The 15920-nt window shown below is 40.1% G+C and overlaps 1 protein-coding gene across 1 annotated transcript in view; it reads right to left on the minus strand.

Moving 5' to 3' along the window:
• fat3a (FAT atypical cadherin 3a) overlaps positions 1-15920 on the minus strand; it is a 205130-nt gene that overhangs the window by 43021 nt on the left and 146189 nt on the right. The window contains exons 25-26 of the mRNA XM_084558754.1: positions 14779-14932; positions 11272-11993 (exon numbers count right to left, since the gene is read on the minus strand). Of these exons, the coding sequence (XP_084414880.1) occupies positions 11272-11993; positions 14779-14932 (876 nt within the window). The remainder of the gene's footprint in view (positions 1-11271; positions 11994-14778; positions 14933-15920) is intronic.

A 15920-nucleotide genomic window follows, 5' to 3' on the forward strand; every position in this document is an offset into this window, starting at 1 on the left:
GGTTTTAATGCTGTGACTGTGTATGTGTATGTCCATATACCCATAGTGAGAACAGAAGAGTGAAAGGATTACTTTGCATCAGGAGCATCACTGTCGGCTGGGATGCCTGCATCACTGCTCTGAGCATCATGTCGGCCCCACCAGAGACCAGGGAATATGAAAACATGGAGTCCAGTCAGATCAAAAAGCATCAGGTAATTCATCCTCTAAACACTCCAGTGAGTCATATCCAACAAAGGTTCAAAAAAGGCAACTGGACTTGTAGAGTTTTTTGAGAAGACGTTTCACCACTCATCCGAGTAGCTTCTTCAGTTCTAGGGGACTGGTGGGAAGTCTGAGGTTTAAATAGGAACTCCTCCTGACTCCTCTGACTCCAGTGAGTCAACAAATGTTCAAAAACCTCCAGAGGCTTTGCAGCTGCAGTGCATGCACATTCTCAAACTGAAGCTGCACATATAAAGGTTCTTCATACAAAACAACATGTGCGTCATGTTGAGAAAGCATGCATAGACACCATGTTGAATGCTTGAAAGGAGAAAGTCAAGCTGAGGTGGCACTGGTTGCTGTAGAAGTGCTTAAAAGCAGATAGCTGAACTAAGACCTGTAGGGGATCCTGTTGTCCTCTCTATCTCTCCCCCTCTCTGGAAAGTAAATTTAAGAAATTGCACTGCGGAAGAACCATTCTAATGGACCAATCTTTGCACCTAAGCAATAAAGGTGCCAAAATCTGATGCTGAACAGACCCACGATAAGGGGTCTCTCTGAACTCTGGACCTCGACTGAGTCAAAGGACGCAGACTCTCTTTTTCTGATCTAACTACCGTAATTTCTGGACTATAAGCCGCTACTTTTTTCACATGCTTTGAACCTTGCGGCCTGAACAATGATGCGGCTAATCTATAGATTTTTTAACGGCCTCCAGGGGGCGTTCTAGCGGGAAGTGCAAAAGCGACACTGACAGGTGGAAGAGATAATGCGCTGAAGAAGATGCTAGATTGACTGTGTTTTGAACTTTTGAACAGTCATCATGCACACACCCTCATCATGGAAAAAAAACGAAGAAAAGCATATGATGCAGCTTTTAAGTTAAAGGCAATTGATCTGGCTGTCAAAGAAGGAAATAGAGCTGCTGCACGTAAGTTTGGCATCAATGAATCGATGGTGAGACGTTGGAGACGGCAGCGTGAAGGACTGACTCAATGCAAAAAGACGACAATAGCTTTCAGAGGTAATAAAAGCAGATGGCCTGAACTTGAAAACGTTCTTGAAGACTGGGTAAACACGCAGAGAGCAGACGGCCGAGGTGTTTCCACCGTGCAGATCTGACTGAAAGCCAAAACAATTGCAGCCGAAAAGAAGATTGAAGATTTTAAAGGTGGACTATCGTGGTGTCTCAGATTTATGAAACGAAAAGGCTTGTCCATCAGGACACGGACGACTCTGTGTCAGCAACTCCCTCCCGACTATGAGGAAAAAGTTACAAACTTCCGCAGTTTCACTCGAGCAAAGATAACCGAGAATTGCATCGGACCAGACGAGATCATAAATATGGATGAAGTACCTTTCACGTTTGACCTGCCTCTCACTAGGACCGTTAACAAGAAAGGTGAATCATCCGTCACACTGAAAACAACTGGCCATGAGAGAACGCATTTCACTTGTGTTTTGAGCTGCACAGGATCCGGACAAAAGCTTCCCCCAATGGTGATTTTTAAGCGGATGACTATGCCAAAAGAAAAACTCCCGAAAGGAATCCTTGTGAAAGTCAACACGAAAGGGTGGATGGTAGAAAGCCTAATGAAGGAATGGCTAACGGAGTGTTAAGGCAAGAGACTGGGAGGATTTTTTCACAGAAAAAAAGCATTGCTCGTTTTGGACAGCATGAGGGCCCATATAACAGATTCTGTGAAGGCAGCCATCAAGAGGACAAACTCAATTCCAGCTGTGATTCCTGGGGTCACAACAAAGTATTTGCAGCCACTCGACATCAGCGTGAATCGTGCATTTAAAGTGGCACTCCGAGTTGAGTGGGAGGCCTGGATGACTAGCGGCGGGAAATCTTTCACCAAAACTGGCCGCATGCGAAGAGCAACTTTTACTGAAGTCTGTCGGTGGATCCTGACAGCGTGGAGCAGTGTGAAAACATCCACGATCACTAACGGGTTTCGAAAGGCGGGACTGCTGTGTGATGAAGAGGACAGCACAAACAGGAATTCGCCTGAAGACGAAAGTGACATTGAGAACAGCAACGTAAAAGAGTGATGAAGCCATTCTGAGGCTGTTCAATTCCAACACTGAAGAAGACGACTTCAGTGGTTTTAGTGCACAGGAGGAAGATGAAGATAGCGATCACTGACATTTCTGGTAAGCTGGTTATTTTTTTAACCAGTTGTGTTAGTGCTGGTTTTTACTGCCATGTTACTGAAGTGTTACTGCTGTGTTACTGCCGTGCTACAGACACTGTTCGAAAAAAGCATTAAAAATGAAATCTTTGTGTGTACCATCTTTCTATGTAAATATCTCATGTTACGACGTGGACACCTGTGGCTTATAGACAAATGCGGCTTATATATGTACAAACTATTTATTTATTTTTAAATTAGTTGGTCCAGGTGCACTCAATAGTCTGGAAATTACGGTAAGTCTCGAATTAAAAGGACATCAACAGGATCTCCTGTTGCTAAAAAGGACCGATGAGAGGAGTTACCTCTCCTACTTCATAGGAACAGAATCTAGAAATCGTAATGTTATATTCCATAACGTTTTAAGTCTGTGATTCATTAATTCTTTCTTTCAGAGATACACACATGCAAACATGCCGGACACTTTCTTCCTCCCCCTCTCCCGGAGTGACCAGGGGAGACAGATAACGGTTGTAAATACCTTCTCTCCCAGAGCAAAACTCTGATATGTTCTCCTCTGTAAGAACCTAAGTTTGATACTATGTCTATCAAAACTGTAATAACCTGGTAAGTTACATATTGGTTTTCAGGAAGTGCAAAGGATCACAATGAAATGATTTTGAGCCTTGTACGATGAAATTTACATGATCTAGCTAAATTCAGATAAATGTTCCACAAGTAAGATGGATCAACAGTGCCCTCAAGCGGCTATTCTTAAGAACATTTTTCTTTCTTTTAAACCATTGTTAAAATTAAAGTGTGTTGAACCTTAGGTATGTTCTTATACTAGTAGGAGCTATAACTATTGAAATTGTTATTTTAGAAACCACAACCTTTTCTTCATTAGCAATATATCACCTATAAGGAAGAACCTGATGTTATTAATTTACTTGTAAATTATTTTGATTTGGTCATTCAGATACATCATCTTGTAATGTTGAATGTTGCTGCATAGGAAAAAAACATTACTAACGAGCCATGATGAGTGATGGAGTGATTAAATTAGTTAATATAAAGTAGGTTAAGAAGATCAGGTAATAAGATATCTTTAGACAACCAACTATAGGTGTTCCCTTCTCTTTCGAAGAATTTGTAAACCCGATCCAAAACACGTCCTGGATATTTATCCAGGACGTGTTTTGGATCGGGTTTACAAATTCTTCGAATGGTATTTTCCAGATAAAACCAGAGGGACACGCTCTTCTCCACACTTTTCTTTTTAACTTTTTTGACCTTTTACTTTTAACTTCACTTTTTACTTTTTCTTTAACTTCTTTTCTCACAAAACACATTTGTCTTGTTTTTTTCTTTTGCCACACTTACTTGACACCAAAAGGAACCTACAAAAATTAAATGATAGATAAATTATTATTTTTATTATTTAAAAGCTTTATTTATTTTAACGAAATGTACCTTGTGTTACCCTTTAATATTAGTATTTTATAATTTTTTCATAAAAATAACACCTGTCCCTAGGGGTCACTGTCATTTCCACCACACACCACAAAATGTAACATTAGGGCATTTTTTTAAACATCTGTCCACTTGCAACCACTGCAGTTGTCATGTGACAGGAGAGCTCATGGCAGGAGAGGAAAGTTAGCTTCATGGGAGGAAGTAAAACAAGAAGGCAAGTTGTCTCAAAAGTTATAGCTGGTAAGCTTCTGAGGAAATACCGCCTGCTCTACCGTGCCAAAAAGGAGTTTGGGTTCTTACCTAAACTGATGAAAACAAATATGACAAGGGCCACCAAACTCCAGTACACCTGAAAAATGCAATGTAACAAAATCAGCAAAAAAGTGGAGGAACAAATAACATCATTTCTGGAGCGCGATGACAACAGTAGGATAACAACAGGAAAGAAGGAGACAATTACAAAGAGCAAGAAAAGAATGCAAAAACGCTTACTGCTTATAAAAAGTGCCAATCTCAATGACCTAATGGACTCTGTGGCATGCACAAATCCAACAAAGGAGTGCATGTACAGGGAGTGCCCTGCCTGCAAGGACAAGGAACTGCCAACCTCTGACTTTGATGCAGGAGAGCAAATCTGGTGGTTTGAATGGAGAAGCAAGGTCGAAGAGAGGGAGAAGAATAAAAAAGTCGGAACAAAAGAAAAAATTAAAGTTCATCTCACAGTCAAGGAAAATGTCCATGGGACTGTACAGACACTGCTGGATGATTTTTCTACCAACCACCCAGTACAGGTCCAAGAAAAACTTCTTTTTCTTGAGCAAAATTCCCTTTCAGATTGGATTCTGAAGGATCACATGGAACTTTCTGGAAAAGGCCCAGCAGATGGGATTGGTGCAGCTGTTAAGCGGCAAGCTGACTCAATAGCGGCAAAAGACATTGATCTTCCAAATAGAAGGGTGCTGTATGAGCAACTCTCAAAACAGCCATCTACTGTGAAGCTGATGCATGTCACTGAGAAGGATATTGAGGTAATGAACAGTCTCCTCCTGATGGCGTGAAGACTATCCGAGGCACAATGCAGATACATCAGGTAATTTTATCCAGGCATCATACAGGATGTTGGCTCTGACAGCTGTGCTTTGGTAAAAACCATGAATCATATTGGCAAAAACAAGTTTTTCTGGCCAGTGAGAGAGGACATGATCTGGTACCGACCTGAAAATATTCTTAGACTGGTCCCAGAACCTCAATCAGTTACAAAGAGGCATATGATGTTGGGTCCCACAGTTTGGGCAGAAATATGCTCTGCTCTTGATGTTGAAGAATAAAGGAAAGCATCCATATGCAAGTGTGATAGTCTGTTATCACAAGTTTAAAGCACTGATAACAGAAGGATTAATGAACGTTAATGTTAGTTTCAATTTTCAATACATGTTATTTGAAAATGGAAAAATATATGGATTGAGTTTGATCACCGTGCGCTGTCCTTGTTTTGCTTCCAACGGCCAGTTCGACTTTTGCAACTTGCTTGTAGGTTTCAGCAGGAAAGGAGCAATTTTTACCAATTGGTTAAATGTCCATTAATTTTTTTTTAAATAATTTTATGTTTCAAAGATGATGTTATTTTGTGTCAAGGATAATAAAAATGAACTTTGTTTTGCAATGCTCCGTGTCACATGTTATTTCCAACATGTGCTGTCTTTTCCACCACGCAATGTCACACATATGTCACAACACATATTTTTACATAAAATTCATAATAATAACACAGTTACACTAATAATATTAAGGATATTATATATATTAAGAAAATTATGCAGCATATAAAACTATTATCTTTAAAATGCTTAAAATTAATACAATTATAAATTTGGGTGCATCTATTTGTGAATTTTCATTAAATGTTTCGAAAACATGGGTTATGTTAGAAATTTTGTTTCAAAAACACATTTTTTGTGGTGTGATGGAAATTACGCTTTCCTCTGAATGCCAAACCAAAATGACCGAAATTATATAATACGTATATGATTTCATTACAACCACTTTCAGAAAGTGTTTCTACACATTATGGAGAAGTAAAACATGTCAAAATGTTTCTAAAAATACATGTTAGATTTTCAAAAAACTTTCCAGACCAAATTTGACCGTAGTTGGAGAATCACCCATATATTCTATTAGTACTTCATTTAAGAATTCATTCCTTCAGTTATGATATATATGTAATCGAGACTGACTTTAATAGAGATTGACTTAAACCGTGTTCTTCCTACGATAAAAGGAGGTGGTGCCTTAATGAGACATTTAAAAGGTGTAACAAACCCTACAGACCAAAAAACTACTCAGAACAGCAAGCATTGTAGAGAATAAGTGACTATGTCAATGCAAATTTGTCAATGCAAGTTTAAGTGTGAAACCTTGCTGCCAACCGCAGTGTTCTTAAGCACTGCACCACACCTCGTAATACTCCTGATTACAGGGATTTGCAGCCAACAAGTCCCTCAAAGCCCATTGCAAATGCCTCCAAACCCCATCTACAATATTACAGCAAACAAAGAGATCCACTACATATACCCACAACCAGATCTACTGATGTGTATGATCTTGCAGCCTTGTTGTCTTGTCACCATCTCGTCAGGACTAAAGATGTCTGGTAGTCACCCAGAAAATTACTTGTCTTGGAAGGAAGGCTTTTTGTGGTGTAATAGAACGGTTAAATCTGAAACCTGAGCTGGATCTCCTCACCAAATGACTCAGACATTATGAACAGAGACTTGTCCAAGGATGAGATGGCTGGGTTACTGCCCTCCTATTTCTTAGTGCCAGATTGCATCTACCCAACAACCAGCGCAAAGCCTTCAGCCAAATTTTTTCTCTCTGCTGTGATGCATGACCACTTTGTTGACTTCATGCCAAACATTATTAAGAGCCTGCACCTCCACAGTAAAGTGCTCAGGAGTGCATTTGTATCTTGGGCATGGACCATCAACTATATTTGTCCAAGGGCCAGAATTTTTCTCGGCAGACGCTGTGATGGCCAAATGCTCTCATAAAATAAAATAAATATTGTACCATGAGTAATATATTATTATTTGATACATTACATTTCTTTACAAATTTATGTTATTTTTTTGGCCTTTGTCAGTGTTGACGGACTCATGTTACCTGTACTGCTACCAGGGGGCAATTTCGATATTTTAAGCTCTGGCGGTCCAGATGTGGCCTGCAGGCCACCAGCTGACATTCACTGCTCTAGGATTTGCTGCACCATGAAAGCAGGATGAGTGACTACAATGGCAGAACGCCCTACAAGATGTACAAGAGTTCCCACATGCCCCACGTATCTGAGTCGCAAAAGCCAAAGGACAAACTAAAGAAGTAACCCTTCTTTAGTTTGTCCTTTTGGCATTTATGGCAAAGCAAAGCTAGCCCCAAAGCTTGATCTCACAATCTAGGCTTAAGCAGCTGTTTTAGCTACTGAGTAGCTAAGCAGATATTGTTCAATAAGTATTGGATGTTGAAGTAGACTAGGTCAAGGTCTTCTGCCCCAAATATCCAATGAGTCAAGGTTGTTCTTTGTTTACCTACATGCACTGCATGCAGTGTCCAGCAGATCAGGCAATTCACACAAGTCAGCCAGTGGAACTATGTTGCTTCTGACTTGAACCCAGCCAGGCATGTAACAAAAGTAACTCCTGGCAACCAGCTTGCCTCTTCTTCTTTCAGTCAGCTACCTGTGGAGGACTTTGACTTCATTGATCATGAAACAGACATGGAAGTGTGACTGACATTCTCTGCATGTGCTACTTGTGTCTTAGTCAAGAAGCTTGGCAGTGCACACTTTGAGATTTCTCTAACTCGCCATCATTATTTGCTAATGACTTAACTGACACATATTGCTTACTCTTTTGTTCAAGCATCCACAGACAAGAGCCACTAGTCATTTCATTGTTCCAAGGGTGACTAGCCGCGCTGTTTTAATTCCCGCTCTAGAGCTGTTAATACGTCACTTAATTAAGTTTTAATATTTTTTCATGCAAGAAAGTAACCGTATAGATCCCGAATATGTGATCCATTTATTCAAATAACGCCTGTTTGGAAGTTTGCTCGGACGTGTCTATAGCTGTCCGCCATGGATTGGCTGCATTCGGTTTCTGCCGCTCAACCAAGCTACAGCAAAGCTTGATAATATTTTCAAATAAGCGACTCAAATGCAGTGTTGTGTCATTTCTTAACTTAAAGTAACTTGATCACTGCCATTACAAGTTCGGCTGTAGAAAATATTTCATGTGTTAAGCAGATAAACCAATCCTAACCCTATCTACTGTTCTATAAAGCCGGAGAACCAAACTGCATTGCTTTTTGGCGTAAATCTATATTGGGCGGTTCTAAACACATCTTAAATAAACTATCTTTACTTTTTCTTAACATATATCAACTTAAAGCAATGTCATCGCTAGTTCGGCAATACTAGATATTCAATGTAATCAGTATATCTTTTTTACAACCCTATTTTAACATGTGTTTGAAAACTGAAAAACTACAAATATCACGTGACTTGGTATTAAGCTACATGTCGCAGCTCAAGGGATTTGTAGTTTCTACAACGATTAGTGATTTCCTAGAATAGGAGGTTATAAATAATAAAATTAATACATAGCCGGGGGTTTAAGGGTGTGGGAAACACATTTCTGTGACCAGAATTTAAGTATATAATTGTGAAGTGGGTGAAAAGATATGTTTACCATTTTGAACAGCGCCCCCACTTTCTGTCTATATCCACTAGGTATAGTCACACAGCTGAGTTCATAAGCTTTCTAGAACACTTTGTCCCATGTCTATAGCCCATTTTGATGCAGAATTACAGCCCTTCAGGACTTCTCAGAAGTCAGGGTTCAAAGGTCAATAGTTCAAGGAAGGAGCCATTTACAATCCCCCAACTGACATATGCTATTCCCCAGGTTGAGACCTTTCCAATGATATCTTTATTATAGTCCTACAACAAAGTATGGATTTTCACATTTCATGGACACAGCTGTGCACAGGCTTAGATTCAGAGAGCCTTTTGTGGGCTCAGCCCATGAAATAAGGATTTTTAAAATAACAATGAGAAAAATCATGTAAGGTAATCATATCTGACAGATTTACAACTATACTATGGCTATAATACTTTGGCTCCATCTGCTGGACAAAGTAGCGAATTACGTGCAATCATTATGGAATGAGGGAGATAGTGACAATTTTCACTTTCAGTAAAATAAAAGGCCCTAAAGTTTAACGAAAACTCACAATTTTCGCAGGGAGTGATCATGAAAGACATAAGTATGTCCTGATAACATCTGAAGACAATAAAAATGATCCGGACAGGAACGGCAGCTCATACAACAGACACCATTTAAATCAGACATTTCCTGCCCACAATAGGTGGCGCTACAATAATTGAATGAATATTGACATATGGATGTGTTCAGTTAGGGACCAGTAACAATACTGTAAAGTTTCATGCACTTTGGACTGAATTTGGACTGAATTAAAGCACGTTTAATGCAACTTCCTGTTTCATGGCGCGTCAAGAAAACTTTGAGGGGCCAGGAGACCCACGCCACTTCGACGAAAAGTCAGTGCGCCTATTTTTCTTTTTCGTTCATCTAGATTCCAACTACCTAATTCCATAGTTTTGAAGTCAATCTGATAAGGTTTAATACCTGATTTTACAAACTCTAAAAACGCCATTTTTGGTCCAATTTTCACACTTTTAATCAAAATAGCAGACTTCCTGTTGGGTTTAGAATATGGCTCCAAAGGACTTTTTTGTGCGTCCTGGGATGTTACATATATGTGACATATTTCCAGATTTTTAGACGCAACGGGCTTCAGGGGCTGGTCCGTAGAAGGTCCGTAGGTGGCGCTATAGAGCCATTTTGGCACGCCCATGCTCGAGGCCCTGATACATTAAAGTTTTCGGGCGAACAAATCTTTCTGCAAATTTTCAGGACTTTTTGTGCATGTTTAGACACCGAAAGGATTTTACAATGACACCAAATAATAATAAGAAGAAGAAACAGTACGAAAACAATAGGGTCCTTGCAACTCCGTTGCATGGCCCCGTTGGGCCCCTGCACTTCGTTGCTCGGGCCCTAATAATAATAAAAAGAAACAGTATGAAAACAATAGGGTCCTTGCAACTCTGTTGCATGGCCCCGTTGGGCCCCTGCACTTCGTTGCTCGGGCCCTAATAATAATAATAATAATAAAACTCCAAACAAAATCAATAGGGTTCCAACCACTTTCAGTGCTTGAACCCCTAATAAACAAATATTATGCAATGGTATTTTTTTTTTGTTTTATTTTTTCAGGAAAAGGAGCCTAAATTAGAGTTTGGAGTCTACAAATCCATAGACAGATGGTGAACAAATAGAGGAGATTTATTAAGACAACTCTTACCCACCACAAACGTGGATCTAAGATAGAAGGTCATTCCAAAAGCAAGACACATAATAGTCTGAGAGGTCACAAAGGAACCCAGAATAACTTCTAAGAAACTAAAGGCTTCTCTCACATTGGTTAATGTTAATGTTCATGAATCCACCGCAGTGTGCATAGCAGAATGGCAATGATCAAGACACTGCTCTTCAAGAACATTTCTGCCTGTCTGCAGTTTGCTAAATATCTTGCTGACATAGCCGTGAAATATGGCGGTGGTAATGTCCTTGTTTGGGCCTGTTTTGCTGCATCCGGGCCAGGATGGCTGGCTTTCATTGATGGACCAATAAATTCAAAATTATTTAAACAAATGATATATAATGTTAATAGATCATTTACTTGGTCATTACCAATGACCAACTCATTGGTCAATGTACCTCCTCCTACATTGATCAATGTAGTTTGCAAGCCAAAAAAGTGTGGTGCTCAATACTGTTTGACATTTGGATTAATAAAACTAATTTAGGCATGATGTGAACATGGGGGAGAATTTGTGAACAATCTGTCTGTGAATGGACATCTTGACTTAGCCCCCAAAAAGCTGTCCATACTTCAATTTATAACACAGCCTTCATAATTCTTAAGTGAAAAGAGACAGAAAGAAAGCTGTGAAAGAAACAAAACACACCTCCATATCAAGCTGGATTATTATTATCACAGCACCTCTGTGTGAGGAGAAATAAGGTATATAGTTTGCAGCGTGATTTGTACTTTACAAATTAATTAAAATCCCAGACCATTTACTACTTATTACTGTAGATCTCCAGGTAAAATTAGTCCTGTGACAAATATTCATGCTTCATAGAAGCTTTGTCAAGTTTACAAAGTCAAATGGAATAAATGTGGAAACAATATTGTTTGAACTGTAGAATAGACATTGATATCAAATATTTACTATGCATCTGTTTTTTACCCATTATGTCAACTTTTGAAACATCTCAATGTACAAGTTGTATAAAACACACACACTCACCGTCATCATGGTCCCATGGGCTTTTGCATATGGAGTCACAGTCAGACTGACAAGGTGACACTGGCAAATTGGGGGCCACACTGCAGACCGCTACGCCCCTTCTGGTGGTTTCTGACAAGATCTTTGGTGACTCTGGATGAAAGGTGCTCATTTCTGTATGCTCAACATTAAACCCATCAGTCATTTTCTCCAGTGTGGACCAGGAGTCTCCTTGAAAACATGGGGTGTATGTCATGGGTCTTACAGGGACTTGTGGAGGTCCCATCATTCTGCCCTTTCCTGCCATACTGGGCCCCATAACTTGCTCTGAGTACAGGTTGAGAGGGTCTCCTGGTGTGCAATGTAAAACTGAGCTGAGTGTCTTAAACTGAACACCATTGGCCTTGTTGAGGAGTGCAGCTGTGGCTGGATCCTGGACCAGAGAAAGGTTGTTCCGTGAGTAGTTCTTCTTGAAAACTTTCTTGCGGAAAGCGATGAAGAGAATGATGAGGGTGATGATGACAAAAAGCACCACAGAGATGCCAATAAGCTCCTCTTTACCAACCACAGCATGACCAGCTTGCATGTCAGGGACAACGACGGGCCGTAGGCTGCAGCGCTGGCCCACGAAGCCCACATTGCAGTTGCAGTAGAAGGAACCGTGTGTGTTGATGCAAGTACCGCCATTCTCACACTCACCCTCTGGATTGTTGTGGTTACATTCATTCACATCTTCCTCACAGCTGTAGAGTGAAAGGAAAGAGGAAGAGACTGGTGTCACATTATATTTCATGAATAACTATTACGTGCTCCCAGATGGATTGAAAGCCCCAGAGTGGAAGAGAAAAGCAAAATGTACTGAGGATATCCTTCAAAAGAATGAATTCTGTGTGGGCTCACAACAGCTCATAACTATTTGCATCCTGCTTTCAATATTTAAGCTAAGCAAGGCTAACCATGTCCTAACTCTAGCTCAACTTACTCGCTGACTAACTTGCTGTTTTAACAGGAGATTGAAATATTATTTAATAGTGAAGTTGGAGCTGCCTGAGTATATAAAGAAGGGTCAGTAGGTGAATGTTAGGGTCGGAGTGAATCACAGACAAAATATTTTTTCTCATGTTCAATAAAGGACTAGTTTGATCACATTACCGATGATAAAAGGTCTTGTATTTATCTATTGGTACTCAAAGCACTTTACAGTCACAGTGGCACATGTACCCATTCATACCCAAGAGCCAAGGGCGGACTGGCGTACGGGGACACCGGGGATTTCCCCGCTGGGCCGGTGGGCCGGGCCATGAGAAGAAGAAAAAGAAAGGGGGAAAAAGGTCTATTGCAACGGCCAACAGCGTTGTGGTCCGCTGGGGGCTGGGTCGGGTGGCTATTGTTGTGATAGGCTATACCTGTGTTCACGTATCACTGCCTATGCTGATAGCCAATCACACTGCGTTAACGGTGCAAGACAGCTTTGGTGGATTGAGAGCCAGCACTGTCTATTTTTAATTAACATTTTTATTAAAATGGGCTTATTGTTGTAATTATGTTGCCCTCTAGTGGTTTACTCATGGTATAGACAGTCAGTGTCATTCAGTTCTAACAGCCTGGCAAATTGGTCGGCTAAATTTGATTGTATCAATGACCTGTTTGCAAGATCTGCAAGGTCTGTGCACTAATGACTGGGTCTTTCAACAGGACAATGCTGCAGTGCACAATGCCCACCTAACAGGGACTTCTTCCAAGAGAATAATGTTGCTCTTTTGGACCATCCTGTGTGTTCCCTTGATCTAAATCTTACTGAGAACATTGGGGATGGATGGCAAGAAAAGTTTAGAAAAACGTCAGTTCCAGACCTTGGATGCCCTTTGTGAAGACATCTTCAACACATGGAGCAACATTTCCACAAGCCTTCTTGAAACATGCTCATCAAGCATGCCTAAACAAATTTTTGAAGTGATCAACAAGAAAGGTGGGGCTACTCACTACTGAGCCCTTTTTTGACACGTTTAGTTCAATTTATTTATTTTTTGGCTGTGGTCTTAAGCTTTTGATGAACAGCCAGTTTAAATGGAGTTTTCAATAAACTGCCTACTATTTGGTTTTTGTCTCTTGCTTCAGTTTTTCTCTCTTAAGATTTTGTTTAGGAGTGTATAGCAGTGGTTCTCAGTGTTATAGCACCCTCCAGCAGTGGCTGAAAAAGTTAACGCCACCAAAATGATCACTAATCATTAACAATGATGGAAAAACAGCTGATGAAAAATGATTTGAATTGAACTTTAGTTAAAAAAAATAAGTTAAAAAAAAATCTTTCCTGACTTTCCTGACCAGAATTTGATGTCTCAGTATCTAGTTTACTCATATTAAATGGGTTAAAGTTTTCACTTAACTACCAGGTGACAAAAAGCAGACCTGTGTGCTGACCCCATAAATGTATATTAGCTCACCATTGTATATACTATATACTAATATTTATAGTGTACTGTTTGGAGAACAACAAAGTATACACTGCCTGGCCAAAAAAAAAGTCGCCACCTAGATTTTACTAAGCAAATGGGTACGAGCCTGCTATTGGATAATTACTGCATGGGCAATTATATTTCAGCTGGTAACAAGTTATTTAACCTCAACTAATGCAATGAGTAGCTTCTCATTTCTCAAACAACCATGTCGAAAGATACATCCCATGGTTGTGGAAAAGATGTTGGTCTTTTTGAGAAGGGTCAAACCACTGGCATGCATCAAGCAGAGAAAACATCTAAGGAGATTTCAGAAACTACTAAAATTAGGTTAAGAACTGTCCAATGCATTATTAAAAACTAGAAGGATAGTAGGGAACCAACACATCAGTGTAAAAAGAAAGGCAGATGAAGTGATGCACCCATCATGCCTAGTGCCTACTGAACTAGCCTGTGGCGGCAGTGCTATGATCTGGGGTTGCTGCAGTTGGTCACGTCTAGGTTCAACAACATTATGTGCCCAAAGAACGAGCTCAGCTGACTACCTGACCAGGTAGGTAAATTCAATCAATGGATTTTTTTCTTCCCTGGTAGAACGGGCATATTCCGAGATGACAATGCAAGGATGGGCTCAAATTGTGAAAGAGTGGTTCAGGGAGACATCATTTTCACACATGGATGGATGGACTGCAGTTAAAAATTAGCCAGCTGGCTAACACTGGCACGTTTACTATTAAGTTGATTAATGCGCAATGTCCTTTTTAAATAAATAAATAAATGGAATGGAATGGATTGGCCACCACAGAGTCCAGACCTTGACCCCATTGAGAATCTTTGGGATGTGCTGGAGAAGGCACTGGTCACACTCTCCCATCATCAGTACAAGATCTTGGTGAAAAATTAATGCAACACTGGATGGAAATAAATCTTGTGACAATGCCATAGCGAATGCGAGTGTGTGACTATTTTTTTTTGACTATTTTTTTTTGGCGACTTTTTTTTTTTGGCCAGGCAGTGTATTTTCCTAGAATGTGGCTGAATCAACCCCTTTACTGTTTTAAGTGGAACTCACATTATACCCCTGAAGCCTCGCCTGCAACTGCAGAGGAATGCATTGCCAATGGGCTTACACACAGCACCATTCTGACATGGGTTGGGAACACAAACCGTTATCTTGATCTCACAGCGCTCTCCAGCATACTGGGGGATACAACTGCATGAGAATCCTAGCAAAGAGAAAGAGGGGAGGGGCACAAGAACACAGACTTCATTAAGAATCAGACAATGAAGACATCCAGTCCTCAGTGAGCCTGTTGTCCACTGCAACTCTTCCAAGTGAATGTAGCATAATGCAACTACAAATGCTGCATCATGGAGTAACAGTAGTGTTACAAAATATAAAAAACATAATTGAATTAAAATGAATCAGAATATATAAAGAGGAATTCATATAGAATAAATAAAAATAAATGAATGCGGAAATATAAAGAAGAAGAAATGGCAACAAAAATTAAACAACATACTGCTGAGTTGAGTTTTGTAGAGCCCACAAAGTGAAATACACGTGATGCAGATCGGCGTGTGTGCAGGAGGAATGACTGTTGTAGTGTTTCTCACACTACAACACCAAATACAGTTTTAGTTCAGACCTCCCTCCATATTCGTCTCAAAATGATTAATATGGCACTGCCTATCAAGCAATGAAAGAAATAGAGGCCCTCTCAAGCATAAGCACACACTTGACTAAACAGCTCAGATGTTAGAGAAGAACATGGAACACTTCAACACAGTCACAGTCACATTAAACAATCAAATTTAGCTGAATAAAAATTAAACAATAGAAAAATAAATCTGTATTAACATATCTAGATCAGAGATAACAGGGAAGGGAATAAAATTGACTATCTTGTGATAATGCAATGTTCTGCATTGTCACACCCACCTAGACCAGACCAGACACCCCCATCTCATAGCAATGACACCCCTTGATGGTGGTAAGCCATCCCCAGCAGTTTGCAGCCTGACACAGGCACATACACAAAAACAGTTTGGGTAGAATTCAAAAACTTGAAAAACAGCACAAGGCATTGATCTGGACTCCCAATTCCCCAGATTCCAAACATATATGTGTCTGGTGTTCCTCTGGAGACAGCCTAGCTCTGCCCGAGCTGCAAAGGCTCTTCTGATTCAGGTGAGAATAAAGGAGGAGATTTG

The sequence above is a fragment of the Chelon labrosus genome, assembly GCF_963514085.1.
Source record: "Chelon labrosus genome assembly, chromosome: 13".
Taxonomy (NCBI): Eukaryota; Metazoa; Chordata; class Actinopteri; order Mugiliformes; family Mugilidae; genus Chelon; species Chelon labrosus.